This window comes from Gymnoscopelus braueri, assembly GCF_963280865.1.
Source record: "Gymnoscopelus braueri genome assembly, chromosome: 2".
NCBI lineage: Eukaryota > Metazoa > Chordata > Actinopteri > Myctophiformes > Myctophidae > Gymnoscopelus > Gymnoscopelus braueri.
In genome coordinates this window covers 27,849,385-27,864,757 of record NC_137604.1, presented here as the reverse complement: position 1 = coordinate 27,864,757, position 15,373 = coordinate 27,849,385, and the positions used below count along the sequence as shown (strand labels likewise).

At 43.2% G+C, this 15,373-nt stretch overlaps 1 protein-coding gene across 1 annotated transcript in view; it reads right to left on the bottom strand.

Moving 5' to 3' along the window:
• Positions 1–8,181: 8,181 nt before the first annotated feature.
• LOC308100781 (uncharacterized protein) overlaps positions 8,182–15,373 on the bottom strand; it is a 20,686-nt gene continuing 13,494 nt past the window's right edge. The window contains exons 5-9 of the mRNA XM_080449891.1: positions 14,614–14,691; positions 13,177–14,333; positions 11,538–12,364; positions 10,906–11,157; positions 8,182–10,420 (exon numbers count right to left, since the gene is read on the bottom strand). Of these exons, the coding sequence (XP_080306017.1) occupies positions 10,164–10,420; positions 10,906–11,157; positions 11,538–12,364; positions 13,177–14,333; positions 14,614–14,691 (2,571 nt within the window). The 3' untranslated portion in view covers positions 8,182–10,163. The remainder of the gene's footprint in view (positions 10,421–10,905; positions 11,158–11,537; positions 12,365–13,176; positions 14,334–14,613; positions 14,692–15,373) is intronic.

Sequence of the window (15,373 nt, the reverse complement as noted above, 5' to 3'; positions counted from 1 at the left end):
GTTTTATGCCCAGATAAGCTGGTGAGTTGGTGAATACGCTGGAGTCGTTCTTAGATCGATCTGGGATGTTATAATAACGTGTACATGGCTGTAAGCAGCAGCTGTGTGTGAAACAAGTAGTGTTGCCATGTCTGTTTATTATAAGCGACTTTGGGCTTGTTTTTCTGCAAAGCTGCTTGTTAAATATATATTGGTAGTGGGCTGCGTTTTTTGGGGGGCTTGTTTCTAAAGTGTAGCTGCTTGTGTTGGGCTTTTTCTTTGGTTTAATGTTGTTTAAACCAGTGGTTCTCAAACATTTTCTTGTCAAGGACCCCCATGTTCCCATGTTATAGCTATGTATTTGTCCATCGACCCCCATCTAAAAATATTTTGTGCCAGGGACCCCCCCCCCCCCATACAAGATTTGTATTGTTAAAATGTTATTCCAACATTCACATTTTCTACCAGATTTTTTTGGGAAAATAGCAGATCTACAAGCACACACAAATAGCCACTGCAAGGTGGGCTCATGTGGCCTATAGTTGCTTCTTTTGGGCTTGTTCTCCTTTGGTGTTATTTTATATGTTGATGAATTGAATACCTACTGTAGGACCCCAATGGAAACGAGACCGCTAGGACTTTTTTGGTGCTATCCTTTTAGACAAAGTGTTTGACTGTGCTCGTGCTGTTTTTACATTTCTGTTTAATAAAATATTCAATCAGTCAATCATCTATGGGCTGAGCTGAAAGCTGCATAAAGCTATGATACCTTACAGGTCCATTTGGTTCAATTTGTACTGTCTCAGAGTTGGGATTTTATAGTAGCCTATAGATTGCAGTCCCAGAGATAGAAAATGTTATAAAATGGGGGTCTGTGGTCTAATGCATATAAAACTGGGGGTCCTTGAAATTAAAAGGTTTGAGAACCACTGTGATAGGGAATACTGTGTGTTCATATTTGAGACAGGTATTTATGCAAATATTCAAAAACGTTCACTTTATATTTATTTTTAAATAGCCGATCTACCAGCTTGTAGATATGTTGTATAGGTTTATATTTTCTACTGTGATTACAGGTCAATCATATCAGTAATTAATAATCAGCCGATTTGTTTTTTAAACAGGCTATTCAGCCCTTTTTTAAATATTTTCTGTAGTCACATGCAAGTAAGACATGGAGGTGTCACAAAGCAAACAAAGCACTGGTAGTTAGTACTTCTAGCGTCTGCTGGATCCAGGGTGCAACTCCCTGCAGTGCTGTATACCCTGCTGAGTGTCTCACCTTTGTCCTGTTGTATGATTACATGAAATGTTATTAATGACTTAATGAGTTAACAAATTAACAATTTTACTGAAACTGGTGTATTGGCTGTGTTCAGATCAGCTCACCTGGCTGAAACCCACTTCTTATGTTTTCTTGTAAACACACGTTTACACCTGTAGGCTACTACAACTTCACTGGAGATGCTGATGCCATTTAGCCTTTTTGTTGTATTATAATATCTGAATGCACTCTTCACTCTTCATACATCAAGCGGATAGCTCTGTGATTACACCTTTAGCACATGGTTGCTTTAGTCTGCAACCACACTCAATGAATGGAGGGTTTACCCCTCCTCCTGCTCAGAGGTGTCAGACTGGACGGAAAATAGTTAAAATATACATGATTAGAACATGCTTAAACATTAGACAATTAAGGTCTAATATTGCTACAAATTGCTACAAAACCTGTATATCCAGTCGTTTTGGGGCACAAACAAGAAGTTGGAGGATAAAATCAAGTCTGATAATGATGTACCGTGCATGTTCACTTAAGACCATTTTTCAAATATAGATTTTTTTAACATTTTGGAAAAATAGCCAATTTTACATCGAGGTGCCCAGATGTCCCTCGTGCCCACTATCCTGTATCCATCCAATGTAATTATGGTTTAGTCACAAGCTTTTGTTGGTTCAATATTTATAAAACCCACAGACACACTCTACAAGCTCATCCCGCTTCACATCCCAACGCTTAGTGAGCTTGTAGATCGGCTATTTTTGCTACTTTAGTGTGACACTGTAGTATGACACTGTAGTATGAAGATTAAAAAATTAAAATACAAGAAGCAACTTGTAAAGCATTCCTTATGTCAGTATCAGTTCAAAACAGCAGCATCAGCCCAGTACCTCTGTTTGTTTATTGAACGGTCAAAGCTTAACACGTGTCAAGTCAGACGAACGTAAACCCTTGACTTCTGGTTGGTGGACTTCAAAATAATAGCGTTTTGTCAAGTTATGGGAAAGTAAGTGTCTTCCTGTCTGTGGAATGTAAAATAAGAGCGCTGTTGGCCTATATTGCGGTGTTTTCACTGTTGCTACACTTAAAAATATAAAATAACAAGTGTTAAGGTAGGGTAAGTGATTTTCTTTTGTTAAAATAAGTGTTAAATAGCTTTATATTCTGATAGTACTTATTGCTACAGAGTGTTTGTTCAGTAACATGAGTCTCCAGCTCTTTATTAAACAGAAAATGCCTTTTCAGGTCAGGATACCAATTTTATCGAATCAGGACAGAGAACTTAGACAGGATACAGATTAAACAAGTGAAATTGGAAGTGATGACACAAAGAAATGTGCATGTAAATTTGGAACTGGAACTCTATAAAAATTAAGCTGATAAATGGGTACTCTCCTGATTGGCTGAAATGGTGTCACCTACCTGGAGATGTATTTTCTGTCTATGAAAGAGCTGGAGAGACAGAGAGACCCCTGTTACTGAACAAACACTCTAGAGTCTATAGGCAATGAGTACTATCAGAATATAGAGCTTTAACCCATAACAAAAACCATTTTGTTTTTACCAAAAAATATCACTTACCCTACCTTTAACCCATAGTCTATTCATAGCTATTTAGATATTTGTCATAAATATTGAGGTATGACGTTTTTTATCGTGCAGCCCCATAATTCACTAGTAGAAAGTAAATAATAAGTGTTTAATTGAACGGTAATTAAATTTAACCTATCATTTTGTAAAGGACGATTTACTTTTTGGGCAAGACCTGTGGGCAAGTAGAAAATGACCTATACTTGCCCGACGGGCAAGTGCCTCTGAGACCTTAGTGTCAACCCCTGATGTACCATGCCTCACATCCTTACATGCAATTATCAGTTCATAATTACATTGCCTTTTTAAAACATATTAAGTTATAACTGATACAACCGCTCCTCCCTCCCCAACATGGAAAGCCTTCAGGTGGGCAGAATGGAGAATTGAGTGTGGTGCCTAGTTCTTCAGGTCTTTAGATGTCATTTACAATGTAATAATGTTCTAGGAGTTTAACTTGTTAAATTTGACTCTGGATCTAAACACTGCCTAACATGGAACTGGAGACAGGAAAGCTAGCAGCAGTAGTTAAGAGAAACAACACTAACCAAACTAATACAAAAAGTAGTTCAAATGCAAAGGCAGGGGAACAATGCCTTGTGTTGTGGCGCGTTGCTTGTGAGCACCTATTTTAATATTTTTAGTGCACAAAGGAAAACAGGAGGGGGCCTAGTATAGAGTCCTGGGGACTATAGTCAACAAAATATATATGGTTTTAGTGGGTAACCACTTCAACCTAATATACTTAGTTGACAGGGTCCCCAAGGAGTGCATTATTAACTTACACTATGGATCTTCTATTCTGCTGAACGTTTGCCTAGGTCACATGGGGTCATTGGGGGAGAAACCAAGCTAGATGACTCATATAATACCCAAGACCAATCAGCAGTGGTCAGGGAGGGGCTACATGGGGGAATTGGGAATTGGCATCACAACAAGACTTCAGGCTACACATTCCACCACTAGCGTCCAGGAGAATTACCCTCCCATACGCCCCATCGCCGGAGGGGGTGTGGACTCGTCTCGGAGGGCAACGATTCAGGAGTTGGTGTTGGCTAGTCCACACCATAGACTCACGCATGGTATCTAGCAATTTAGCTCCATCTCCTGGACATCTAAGGAAATGTCAGCTTGAAATGTTTCCCACAACATTTTTTTGGGCAAAGGGGAGAGAATCAGAGTCAGAATCATCTTTGTCACGTCACAGGTTTACAGGTGTAACAGTGGGTTAAATTCGTTTCTGTGCAAGCTCCATAGATTTTGTTTTTGGATCCCATCTGAGGCCATACAGCAAGCTAAATCTGCTCTCAGGCACGGAGACATTGTAGGACAGGTGCAGCATGGAAGAGGTGGGTTTGGACTTGGTACAAGTCGACCCACATTGCACAAGGCAACATCAACCCAGAGGAGAAAGCTGGTGGTTGCTCAGGTTCGGCATCAAGAGGAGGGCATCAAGAGGAGGCAGACAGATGCGCAAAGGCAGTCTCACAGTCCAAACAGGGCCAGTGGGGTTAGTAGCTGGAAGAATCTGGAGCATTGTAATCTGTCATGGAAGGATCTTTGGGAGATGGAAGGAACTACCAACAATGCCCTCCCTCCCCTAATGCCCAAACACCACCCCTTTTGTAAGAGCAGGACAACTCCAGCAAAGCCATCCAGAGTGGAAGCAACCCTCATAGACACTGGAGAATAGACCATAAACTTATCTTTCCGCCTGAGATCATTACAACTAACCTCAGGCTGGACTTGGTCTTGTGGTCAAGAGTCGCTATTCATTGTAGAACTAAATGTAAGCTCAACAAATTGCTATTTTCAGAAAGAGAAAGGGAAAGGAGAGGGACGAGGTCAGAGAGAGCAAGGAGAAAAAGAAAAATGATCCTATTTGGATGTATCCTATTTTAATACAGAAGCAGCTGATGTACATGCAGAAGCCTTTGGATGTTAACAGTGTGCTAATGTAATTACGACAACGTCTAGGCATATCACTGATGATTAACTAAGAAGCCTATGTGCTACAGATACACAGAATGGGCCTAACTTGGTCTTACAGTCAACGTGTGCTCTTATCTGTTTGACGGTTTGGGGTCAAATGCATGCTTTTTCATTTCATATACTGTAGGCTTAAGTGTTTTGGCTGCCAATCATCCTCTAAGTATCCTTCGCTCAGAGTAAGTAAGGTGAATTAACCCTTCTCTCTAGTGGCCGAACAACGTGTGCAAGATCAATTTGGGGTTTATGAAATACAAAGTTGAAGAGTATTTATTTATTTTATCTAAAGCAATAGTGTCACTTGTTTCTTATATTATTATTTTTGGGCGGTGAAACCGCCCCTATAAGTGAGATTTGGAAAAATGTACATTTTCCTGCGCTGTGATCTGGGCCCAGGAAATTAGTAGAATTATCCTGCGCTGTGATTGGCCAATCACAGCCTATTCAGGACTGTGATTGGCCAGTGTCACATGACACATGTGCATAGCCCTATATAAGCAACCATAACTTGAAAAAAAACAAAGTTTTGTTTTTTTCAAGTTATGGTTTTGTCCATCATAAAGAGTGTTTCAATAAATGTATTTATCCTTTGTACATGATTGATCGACTCCATTCAGTATTGTGATTAGCTAGCAAGACACCGCCCACTTCACACAGGGTGTGATTTTTTTAATGTAAATGACAATTGTAATTCACAGACAGACAGACCATTATAATTTACACCAAAATGCATGTTTATCTTGAGGTTTGATCATGAAATGGTGATAAATCACACTTAAACAGCACTGTGTCATTAGTTTACAAGTTAGTTTACAGTATATTACACTCTTGATGCAGAAGGTGGCTTATTTAAACGATTTAAACAGGAGGAAGTAAATACCCAGACAACAGCAGATAATAAAGAAAGAGAGAAAGAAAGACAGATGTATAGCGCATTAGTATGATGATAATGTAGGCTTTGTAGCTATACATTATGTGCTGCCGCATTACCCGCATATAACCTAGCCTATATTTGGTGCAGCATAAATTAGTACATTATTAAATGTTTTAATGATGTATCAGTTTGACATACAGTACTGTTGTAGAATGAGATTGTTGCTTACCAAACAGTATAGCAGTGTGTGTGTGTGTGTGTGTGTGTGTGTGTGTGTGTGTGTGTGTGTGTGTGTGTGTGTGTGTGTGTGTGTGTGTGTGTGTGTGTGTGTGTGTGTGTGTGTGTGTGTGTGTGTGTGTGTGTGTGTGTGTGTAAAGGTACACTATTGTTGTAAATAAACATCAAACTTGAACTATAGTTAAGGTATAACACCCTCTGCATGACCTGCTACCTCCAACACGAGGCAGCTGCACTGCCAGGACTTTGAGGAACCAACACAAGCTGGCTGAACCCAAGGCCAAGACCAACAGGCTGACCAATTCAACAGTGCACACTGCAGTCAGGCTATATAATGACACTATTTAGCTGCAAAAAAAAAAAAAACACAGTATGGCCACCTGAACTGCATACATGACCATGCTCTGCTGCCCTGAAAATGTTTTAACCTGTACAATTTTGTGTTTTTAATCTATTTTTATTATTATTATTATTATTATTATCATGCGCTCCAGGAACTGTACAAAAAGCGGTGCGTGGTCAAAGCCAAGCGCATCATCAAGGACAAGCACCACCCAAGTCACAGACTGTTCAACCCCCTACAACGACCGCGACCGGGCAAGGGGCTCTACCGCAGTATCAAGAGTTCCACCACCAGGTTCTGGTGTAGTTTCAATCCGGCTGCTGTCAGAATGCTGAATGGGGCATAAGCCTGAATGAGGCATGGGCCTTGTTCAGCAGCCTGACAGCAGGCGGGGCAGACTTTTCTGGCTCTTCCTGAACACACCTGTGGATTATACCAGGGACAATGACTTGGACTTTAGCCCCCCCCCCTCGGACACACCTGTGGACTACACCAGGTACAAATGACTTTTTGCTGCACTCCCTCATGGAGCTACTTGCGGATTATACTAGGGTCAGTCCACCCTAGGTGGACACGCACTGACCTTTTGCACCTTAATCCCTTGTATAACGCACTGACTTTTTTTTTGTCTTTTTTTATTGTGCTCCTTTCCTCTAAGCACCTTAACGTCCATTGTCTATCATGCACAGTATAAGTATAACATGCACAGTATACAATACATTGCTGCTATGCTCAGGCACCTTAGTTTTTTTAGTTTTTATTATCTCAGGTACTTTGTAAATATGTAGATAACTTGTCTGGCCTTCTGTTGCTCTCTTGTTTTGATCTCCTTCCCACTTGCCCCCCACCCTCTTCTTCCCCCCCCCCCCCCCCCCCCTCTTCTTTCTATGGAAACTAACGTTGCGATGGGAACGATGTACAAAAAAGAATTTCACCCACTTTTTTACCTTGTAAACCTGTGATGTGACAATAAAACTGATTCTGATTCTGATTCTGATTCAAATGTAAAGTTCTGCAGTTTTTTCAGTGGGGCCTTGGCTCCACTGCAAGCATGAATTAATAAAGTCAAAGTCAAAGTCAAAGTCATAACGCCATGCCAAGCCAGTATGTGAATGCTATTTGGCACGGTCACAGCCTGTGGTCCGTATATGCTACGTCTGGACTATAAATTGGCCTTTTGGCTATAACATAATTTTTGTCCTATATGACATACCACACTACCTTTTGATGTGTTCACTCTCCAAGGATTTGTCTCCATACAGTCTTTCTGCCCTGGATGAACCATAATTATGTAATGGCAGTCCTTTATTAAAGTGTTTCTCAAACTGTATTTATGTCAGACTCCCAAATTGATATCTGGTGTCAGACCCCCATCTGAAAATATTTTGAGGGACCCTCATACAAAGTTTGTTAGTCGTTCAAATGTTTCAAAAACATTGCAAAAATATAGACCCCACTTTGAGAACCACCGCTTTATTACATCCCCTCCCCTCATTGGCCCATGCCTTTTTGAGCACAACCGCTCACACTGTCATCACATGACAGACAGAAAGATGGAGGGAGGTAGAAGGACATGTCTACTAAGATTTGCCCACACTGAGCGTAGCTTTTTACTTGAGGATGTCTTTTGGAACGCCATAAGCTCTGACTGGATAGTGGAGGTGAGCACATAATCGCTACTGCACTGGTTCGATTCCTGCTGGAGACCAGTGTTGACAGATATTCCCCCCTCTCTGCCATCAGCTTCAATGTGCAAATTTATACCAAAATGCAAACCAGTATCTTTCTTGATCACGAACACCAGAAAGTGATAAATACCATCTAGGTATTAATCTAAATATGCATATATAACATGCATATTTACAGTAACAAAATACTCAGACAACGTGAGATAATAAAGCTTTAACTTTTTATAAGACTTGTAAAAAAGAAAAACATAACACGATAACCAAGGCATTTTCATACATTGTTTTTTCTTTGTTTCTGTGAGTATTATTTACAAACAACAGGCTTATGTACAAATAGCAATAATCCAGAAATGGAAAAACTACATATAGCCTAGCACAGACAACCAGTTAGCGTAATGATAATATATTTGTTATGTACAATGTAACTGGCACGACTAGAGCGCAAAAGAACAAAGATTATGCGAATGGTTTAAATAACTTCAAGTATGTTTCTTGAGGTTTCGTGGATGTTTTAGTCCAATGGACAATATTTCCAGCAACCGGGACAGAAACTAGAAATGTAGTCGTCGAGCTGCAAACCATGTAGTGTGGCTGGGAAAAAAGACAAGGGTATTTCTAGCCATCGCAGACAACACAGACAATGCAACTATATTGTATGTTCAAGAAACAAAAACAGAACGCGGCAACACTTAACGTTCACTTCTCTGATAAATGCCCAGCAAAACCACATTTCTTGATACTATTAACAAGGGAAATCTCATTGCCACATATAAAGTGATATCCAGCTCGACAGCCTATAGCACCCTTTTACTGCTTACAAAAACAAATGTGCAACAGGCACAAAAAAAACAAAAGCTCCTACTGCTGCAAAGCGGGCAGCTCTTGACATTTTGAGTGTACAGTATCTTATCTTGAGGGAGGGAACAAGAGTCCCAAGCAAAAGGTTTACAGAATACTTCTAATGTTCCTGGACTTTGTGGCCTAACTGCCTACACTGCTTAGGTACCCAAAAAGAAACACTACAATGCATGTGTCTTTCCATAACATTTAAAGTAAGTTCACAAGACACATTATGTCCACTTGATATTACTGAAAAAAAAGAAATGTTTTTCTTGCATTGTGTTAAATTTTGAATAAAAGAAAATATATATATTTTTCCAAAGTAACTGCAAAAGTAATGTCAGTCATCCACTAGTACCTAACATGTAAATTAAGGTCCAAATATAGTCAAACCAAAGTCAGAATTGCACAGTCAGCAGTATGAAAGAAAAACAAGCTGTTTTAAGGAAAGATCAGGCTATTCCACTAGGTAAGCTGTAGAAAGGCCAACTCTAATAATACGGCCGATGTAAAGTAGTGTGGCCCACAGGCCATTTGTCCTATGAAAGTCTTCAAAAGTCCATAAAACGCTAGTGCTACTCCACGAAGTTCCTACAGCATACCTGTCAACATTGGGATGTGAAAATAAGGGAAATGTGTGCGCATGTGTTCTCCATTTTATTTTCTCCACTGGGCGGTGTGTTATTAGTTTGTTACCACCAAACTTTTTGTTTCCACCAAGAAATGTAAAAAAAAGGGGGTTAGGAAAAAAAGGAGAGAAACATAGTTAAAGGGGGGGGGGGTCTTGGGAAGTACAGGATAGTTGACAGGTGTGTCCTACAGCAACAATGTGGGGCTTGCATGCCTCCCTTGTTTACATCTCAATTTAGTGTGTCCATTTTGGAAAGGAATAAGAAAACGTCCATGTACAATACAACAAAACAAAACAAAACACAGGCTGTAGCCAGTGCTACAGTCTCTGAAGTCCCCCAGGGCATGTCTCAAATGGCACCCTTAACAAGTGCACTGATTCTGACAAGACACCGTAACATTCATTAAAAGGGGCACCATACAGAATATAGCTTACCTTTAAGACCATGAAATAGCGCACCCAAAAGTAAATTAATTTGTTTTAAAGTTTTCACATGGCTCAATACCATCAGGTGTCTAATTGATAGCCAAAACAACTCCTCCACAATGGGAATAGCAGCAAAGAACAAATTAGAACTGTCCTCTCAAAACTAGTACATTTCTTGAGCAACAGGGTACCATTTAAGATTATGCTCTGACCAACTATACTGAAACAGAACATCCACTAGGTTCTCCCTACTGGCCCCTCTCTGCCCACTGCCACCTTCCCCCCTCTCAGCAAACGATAAGGGGTAGAGGGTCGCAGTCACGCCGCTGCTGGTTCTTCTTCAGCAGCTGAATGCGGTTGTGGCAGTAGAATTTGATGGCTCGCCAGTCGCGGTGGTTGGTGACCAGCAAGGGGCACTGCTGCAGACAACGCTCACAGTCGGCCTTGGCCGGCACGCGCAACTCTGCAATGTTCCGAGTGAGGTGCTCCTCAACCGCTGCACGCTCTGCCTCTGACCAGGGCCGTTTCAGGACACCACGCTTTCCTGAGCGGAGGGGTAGAGGAGGAGAGAAAGGCATGAATAATGGACACATATACTAACGTATGTGTGTATTAGTATTAACTTAATATTAACTTTTGTTTTAAGTGTAGGGCCTTACAGTTACACAATGCGGTGTTGACAATTTTTTTGCCATGTACATTCTGACAGTACATTCAAAGATAGATATGGTGGTGATGGTTCAATCACAAAGTTATTATGGAATAAAGTGACAAAAGTTAGGATTCCCATTTTATTCTCCACGTTTTATTTATACTCCCTCCCTAATCTATTTCGTAGTTTGACTGATAAAACAGACTGATAAAACCAATGCAGTCAGTTTTAGCACTTTTGTTTTATACTTTAAATATTACCTACATTTCATCAGTACTTTGTATTTTAATGTATGAAATGTGCTATACAAAAACGTTGATTGATTTATTGATTGACACTAATGGTTTTCGATTGGTGAGTGAAGTACAAAGACAAACCTGATCGGGGCTGAGCTGAGTTTCTCCGTTTAGCATGTGGGAGCTGACCAGGTAGGACAGAAGACGGGACATTCTTGAGCTTCTTGGGTCGTCCCACGCGTCCGTTGTTTTTGCCCTTTCTGATAAAAAGCATGGTGGGTACAGGTACAGGGGCCGGGGCGGGAGGTGGGGAAGGAGGCAAGTCGACCTTCTCTTTCTTTTCCTCGTCAGACTCTCCCTCAGAGTACGAGTCAGCAGAGTTCCCCGACATCACTGGAGGTGAACAGAGAAATATCAGAGGCGTACTTCATTGATCCATCTGTCACAGCGGAAATTAATACTCTAATCTGATCAAATAAAAAATTCTGGTCAAATAATTTTCAGATTTAATAATAAAAAGGGGCATGACAGCAAGATAACAAACCAACATTTAATTAGGGGTGCAACAGTTAATCGAACTAATTAGGTTAATCAGACTATTTGCTTTAGTGGATTGTAAAAAGAATCACTTGTGTCAATTCATTGATATATAATGTTTATTTTTTCAATTATTTGATTAATCGAAAAAGTGATCGGTAGAATAATCATTACGAAAATAAATCGATAGTCGCAGCCCTAAATTTCATCTACTGTATTCATTTCATTCATCTCACCATCCAACTCCAGGCAGATGTGGTGCAGGCTCATCCCTCTGAACAGCACGCCATCTCTCTCTCCACACAGCACCACTCGGCCCACTCTACCCATCAGGCCTGGGTCTTGGCCAATTCCGGCGCAGCTCTGTGTCACATGGTACTCCCTCTCCAGGAAGTGCTCCAGCCTCTCCACGGCGCTGCCTCCGGGCTGGCCGGGCTCCTCTCCTTCCCCCAGCAGCAGCAGCTGCGTCAGGATAGCCACCTGACGGCGAACCCGAGTCTGGGTCAGAGCGCGGGGATTGCGCGTGCCGCTGGAGCGCGCCAGGCTGCGGAGGAGGTCGGTGCCTCGGAGGGGCGTCGCAGGGGAGTGGTAGGGTCTGGCAAACACGTACGGGTTTGTGGGGTCCACCCCGACGTCCTGCCGCGTCTGCAGGAGCAGCTCCAGGCAGGGCTCACAGTGAGGGGGCAGGATGAGGGGCTGGACTCGCCCACGCTTACCCTGGACGCCGACTCTGGGGAGGTGGGGGAGCACCAGGCGCTCAAAGGGGGACAGCGAAGCTTCCAGGGGCGTGAGAGCCGGGGGTGCACCGACCGGCACGGGAATGGGGCACTGAGGGGTGATGCGGGCGCGGTACTCAGAAATGGACAGTTTGGAGACCTCGCACTCACGTCGTCTGTTGTAGAGAATGAGGAGAGCCAGGCTGGAGTGGCAGAGCAGCCGCCACGCCTCAGCTGACTGCAGTTGGCGCGACAAGGACAGGAAGGCCGAGTGCTGTAGCCGACGCAGGTAGAGGACCAGGGAGGACAATGAAGAGAGCAGGGGAAGCATATGGAGACGCCCCGAACTGCGGAAAGGAGGCACAGAGAAAGCAGGGGGAAAAGAGAGGCATTTGTAAATAATTTTTGTTTCAATTTGCCTGTCAGACCTTTTTCATTTTGACAACAACAAAGTTTGGTGCTTTTTTTAACTACGCAGTGTATGGCATTTTTTGGGGAGGACAGAATAGTATGTTTTTAATGACACACTACGGCATGGCATTTGTTCTCAGTACATAGTGTATTATAGTATAGTATGATGTTTTTTCATGACTAACTTCTTTGATGACAGTAGTATCAATTTCCTTTCAAAAAAACTATACCTAGTATGTTATGTAATAAGTTTTTGCTCACATAGTGCGCTACAATACTTGTTTTGACAATCTACAGCAGTAGTTTGTGGTATTTTCTGTGACAGAAATGTATGGAAACGTTTGATTACAGACTACACAGTATAGTATGGCATATTTGTGATGACATAATCTAATACAGTACATATTTTGGATGACACTGTATGTAATCTGATCACAGGTGAGGAATCGGTGCCCTTTTGAAAGTTTTAACCACATAACATGCAGGGTGGTCAGTGGTGGTTTTTAGTTAATGTAGTTCATATTATTGGTAAAACAATATAAAAACAATCCCTGCAGTTCACAATAGTCACCATGACGATATAAAAGTACAAAAGCATAATGAATCAGATGATAATTTTAGTAATATAATAACACCACCATAGATCAAGCTTACTAAGCTTGAATTACTCTGATTCACCTAAAACAGAATCCTGGCAACTTGGCTTTTCAAGCATTGCTTCACAAAGCAGACAATGAAGTCATGTTACCTCAGCAGATCCTTTTCCTTATCATCCGCTCCACTGTCATCATCCACCTCCATCACCCCGTTCTCCTCGTCATCATCTTCCTCCTCCCCTTCACCCTCCTCATCATCGTCGTCCTCCTCGTCCTTTGGCTGCAGCTCGCCGTCTTTGCAGCTCGCCGTCTGGTTGTTGCTGAAGGAGAGGGGGCACACCACCTCTATGTCTTCCTCCTCTTTGGGCCTCTTCACCTCCACCACCTCCACGTCACCTTCATCTTCGTCCTCCTCTTCCTTCATCCGTCTCATCCCTCCCTTCCTGGGTGGGGTCAAAGCCACTGGAGGCGGGCTTCTCTTGAGGACAGACACCGGCACTGCGCTCCGCCCTTTGGGAGGAGTCAGCACCGGAGGGATGGAGTTTCTCCCGGTCGAGGTTGGGGAGTGGTTGGCTGCGGTGAGCGTGGGCGGGGACATGGAGAGGTCCTGGGCACCGCCATGTGGAGGCTCCGCACCGCGGCTCTGTGACGCAGAACCTGCCGTGGCCTGTGGCAACTGCGAGCTTTGCTGAGGATGCACTTGAGCAACGTTGGGAGGCGGTGAATGTTGCACATGCAGCCGGGGCATCTGTGTGTAGCGCTCAACAAGGGCGGAGCAGACATCGGGCTGGTGGGCGTGGTGCTTGTCCAAGTGGCGGCCCAGGGAGCGGAAGTGGCGCCCGCAGTATTCGCACGTCTGACGCTGGGCGTCTATGGCCACACCTAGTCCTCTGGAGGCGCTCGTGTTTGCGTTAACCGCGGCAATGGTGGGTCCCATCGGGGCGGGGGCTTTGAACACGGGCCTGTCTGTGGCGGAGGAGGTAGAGGAGGACGGAGGAGAGGACTGAGGCGGAGGGGGCGATGAATGCCGGGGGCGGTGGTGTTGGGGGAAGCTGGCGATAGCGCCTGGGGGAGGCCGTCCGGACAGGGTCCGGTGGAGCATCCTCTTCTTGGAGGGCGTGCCACGCCGCTTCCTGCGCCGACGGAGGGCGCGGCTCCGGTGGGCAGAGCCATCTTCATCCCCGCCCTCAGAGTCACTGCCGTCGGAGTGGGAGACGGGGGAGGAGGAGGGGGAGAGGGACCAGGAGGGGGTGAGATATTCCTTCTGCTGCTGCTGCTGTTGTGCTGTCAGAGGCAGAGGCTCCTCCTCCTGCAAGGGAAAGAGAGAAGAAATACGAGAGAAAACACAGTGAGGAAAAGTTCATTGTTAGTCCAAAACATGTTTGTGTTGTTAAAAGAAGGTGTTGATTAGAAGAGGTGTCTGAAGACAGGTGTGAGACCGGTCCAGGTAAATTAATTAATTAAATGCATACACCTCACTGTTACACAGTATGACTTTAAGTTACGGTTAGAATAAATGCTGCTAAATAATGATGTCAACAGTTGTACTATTTGATAGTAACAGTTTTTCTGTTGTGTTACATTTTTACCTTTTTGATATTGTTATTATTCTCGGGGTCAGAGTTGCACTCGTTGTATCGCGCCGGAGAGACAGTGCCACGGAAACCCTGTAGGAGACACACCGCACTCGTTAACAACACATCCTCATGTCTTGACAGCATTTCGCTCGTTAATATTCATCGTCACAATCACCTTCGGCTGTCACTCAGGGAGCAAGACACCTCCTTCCCTTTCACAGTTAGTCTTTAGCACTGAGGGTAATTAGGCCTCCTCACAAACCTAGCTATCAACAAGCACTGAGCCTCCTTCTTCCTGTCCGGCCCCTCTGCACATCTACATGCAATCAGTGTTGCCAGATTTTGCGAGAGAAATAAGCAACCAGGTCTATGAAAACAAGCCTAAAAGAAGCGACTAGGCCACATTAAACCTATATGCATCGGCTATTTGAAAATAGACGATCTACAAGCTCACAACGCGTCGCGATGCGATGCGTTGTGAGCTTGTAGATCTGCTATTTTCAAAATAATCTTGAAAAAAAGCAAATATTTTAACAACAAAAATCTGGTACGGGGTTCCCTGGCACACATACGTGGACAAATACATATTCATTTGGGGGTCCTTGATTTGAAAATGTTTAAGGACCACTGGTTTAACAACACTAGGAAACTAGCCCAAATAAACTACACTTTAGAAACAAGCCCAAAGAAACGCAACCCGCAACTACCAATATTTACAAGCGACTTTACAGGAACAAACAAGCCCCAAAGTCGCTTATAATAAGCAAACATG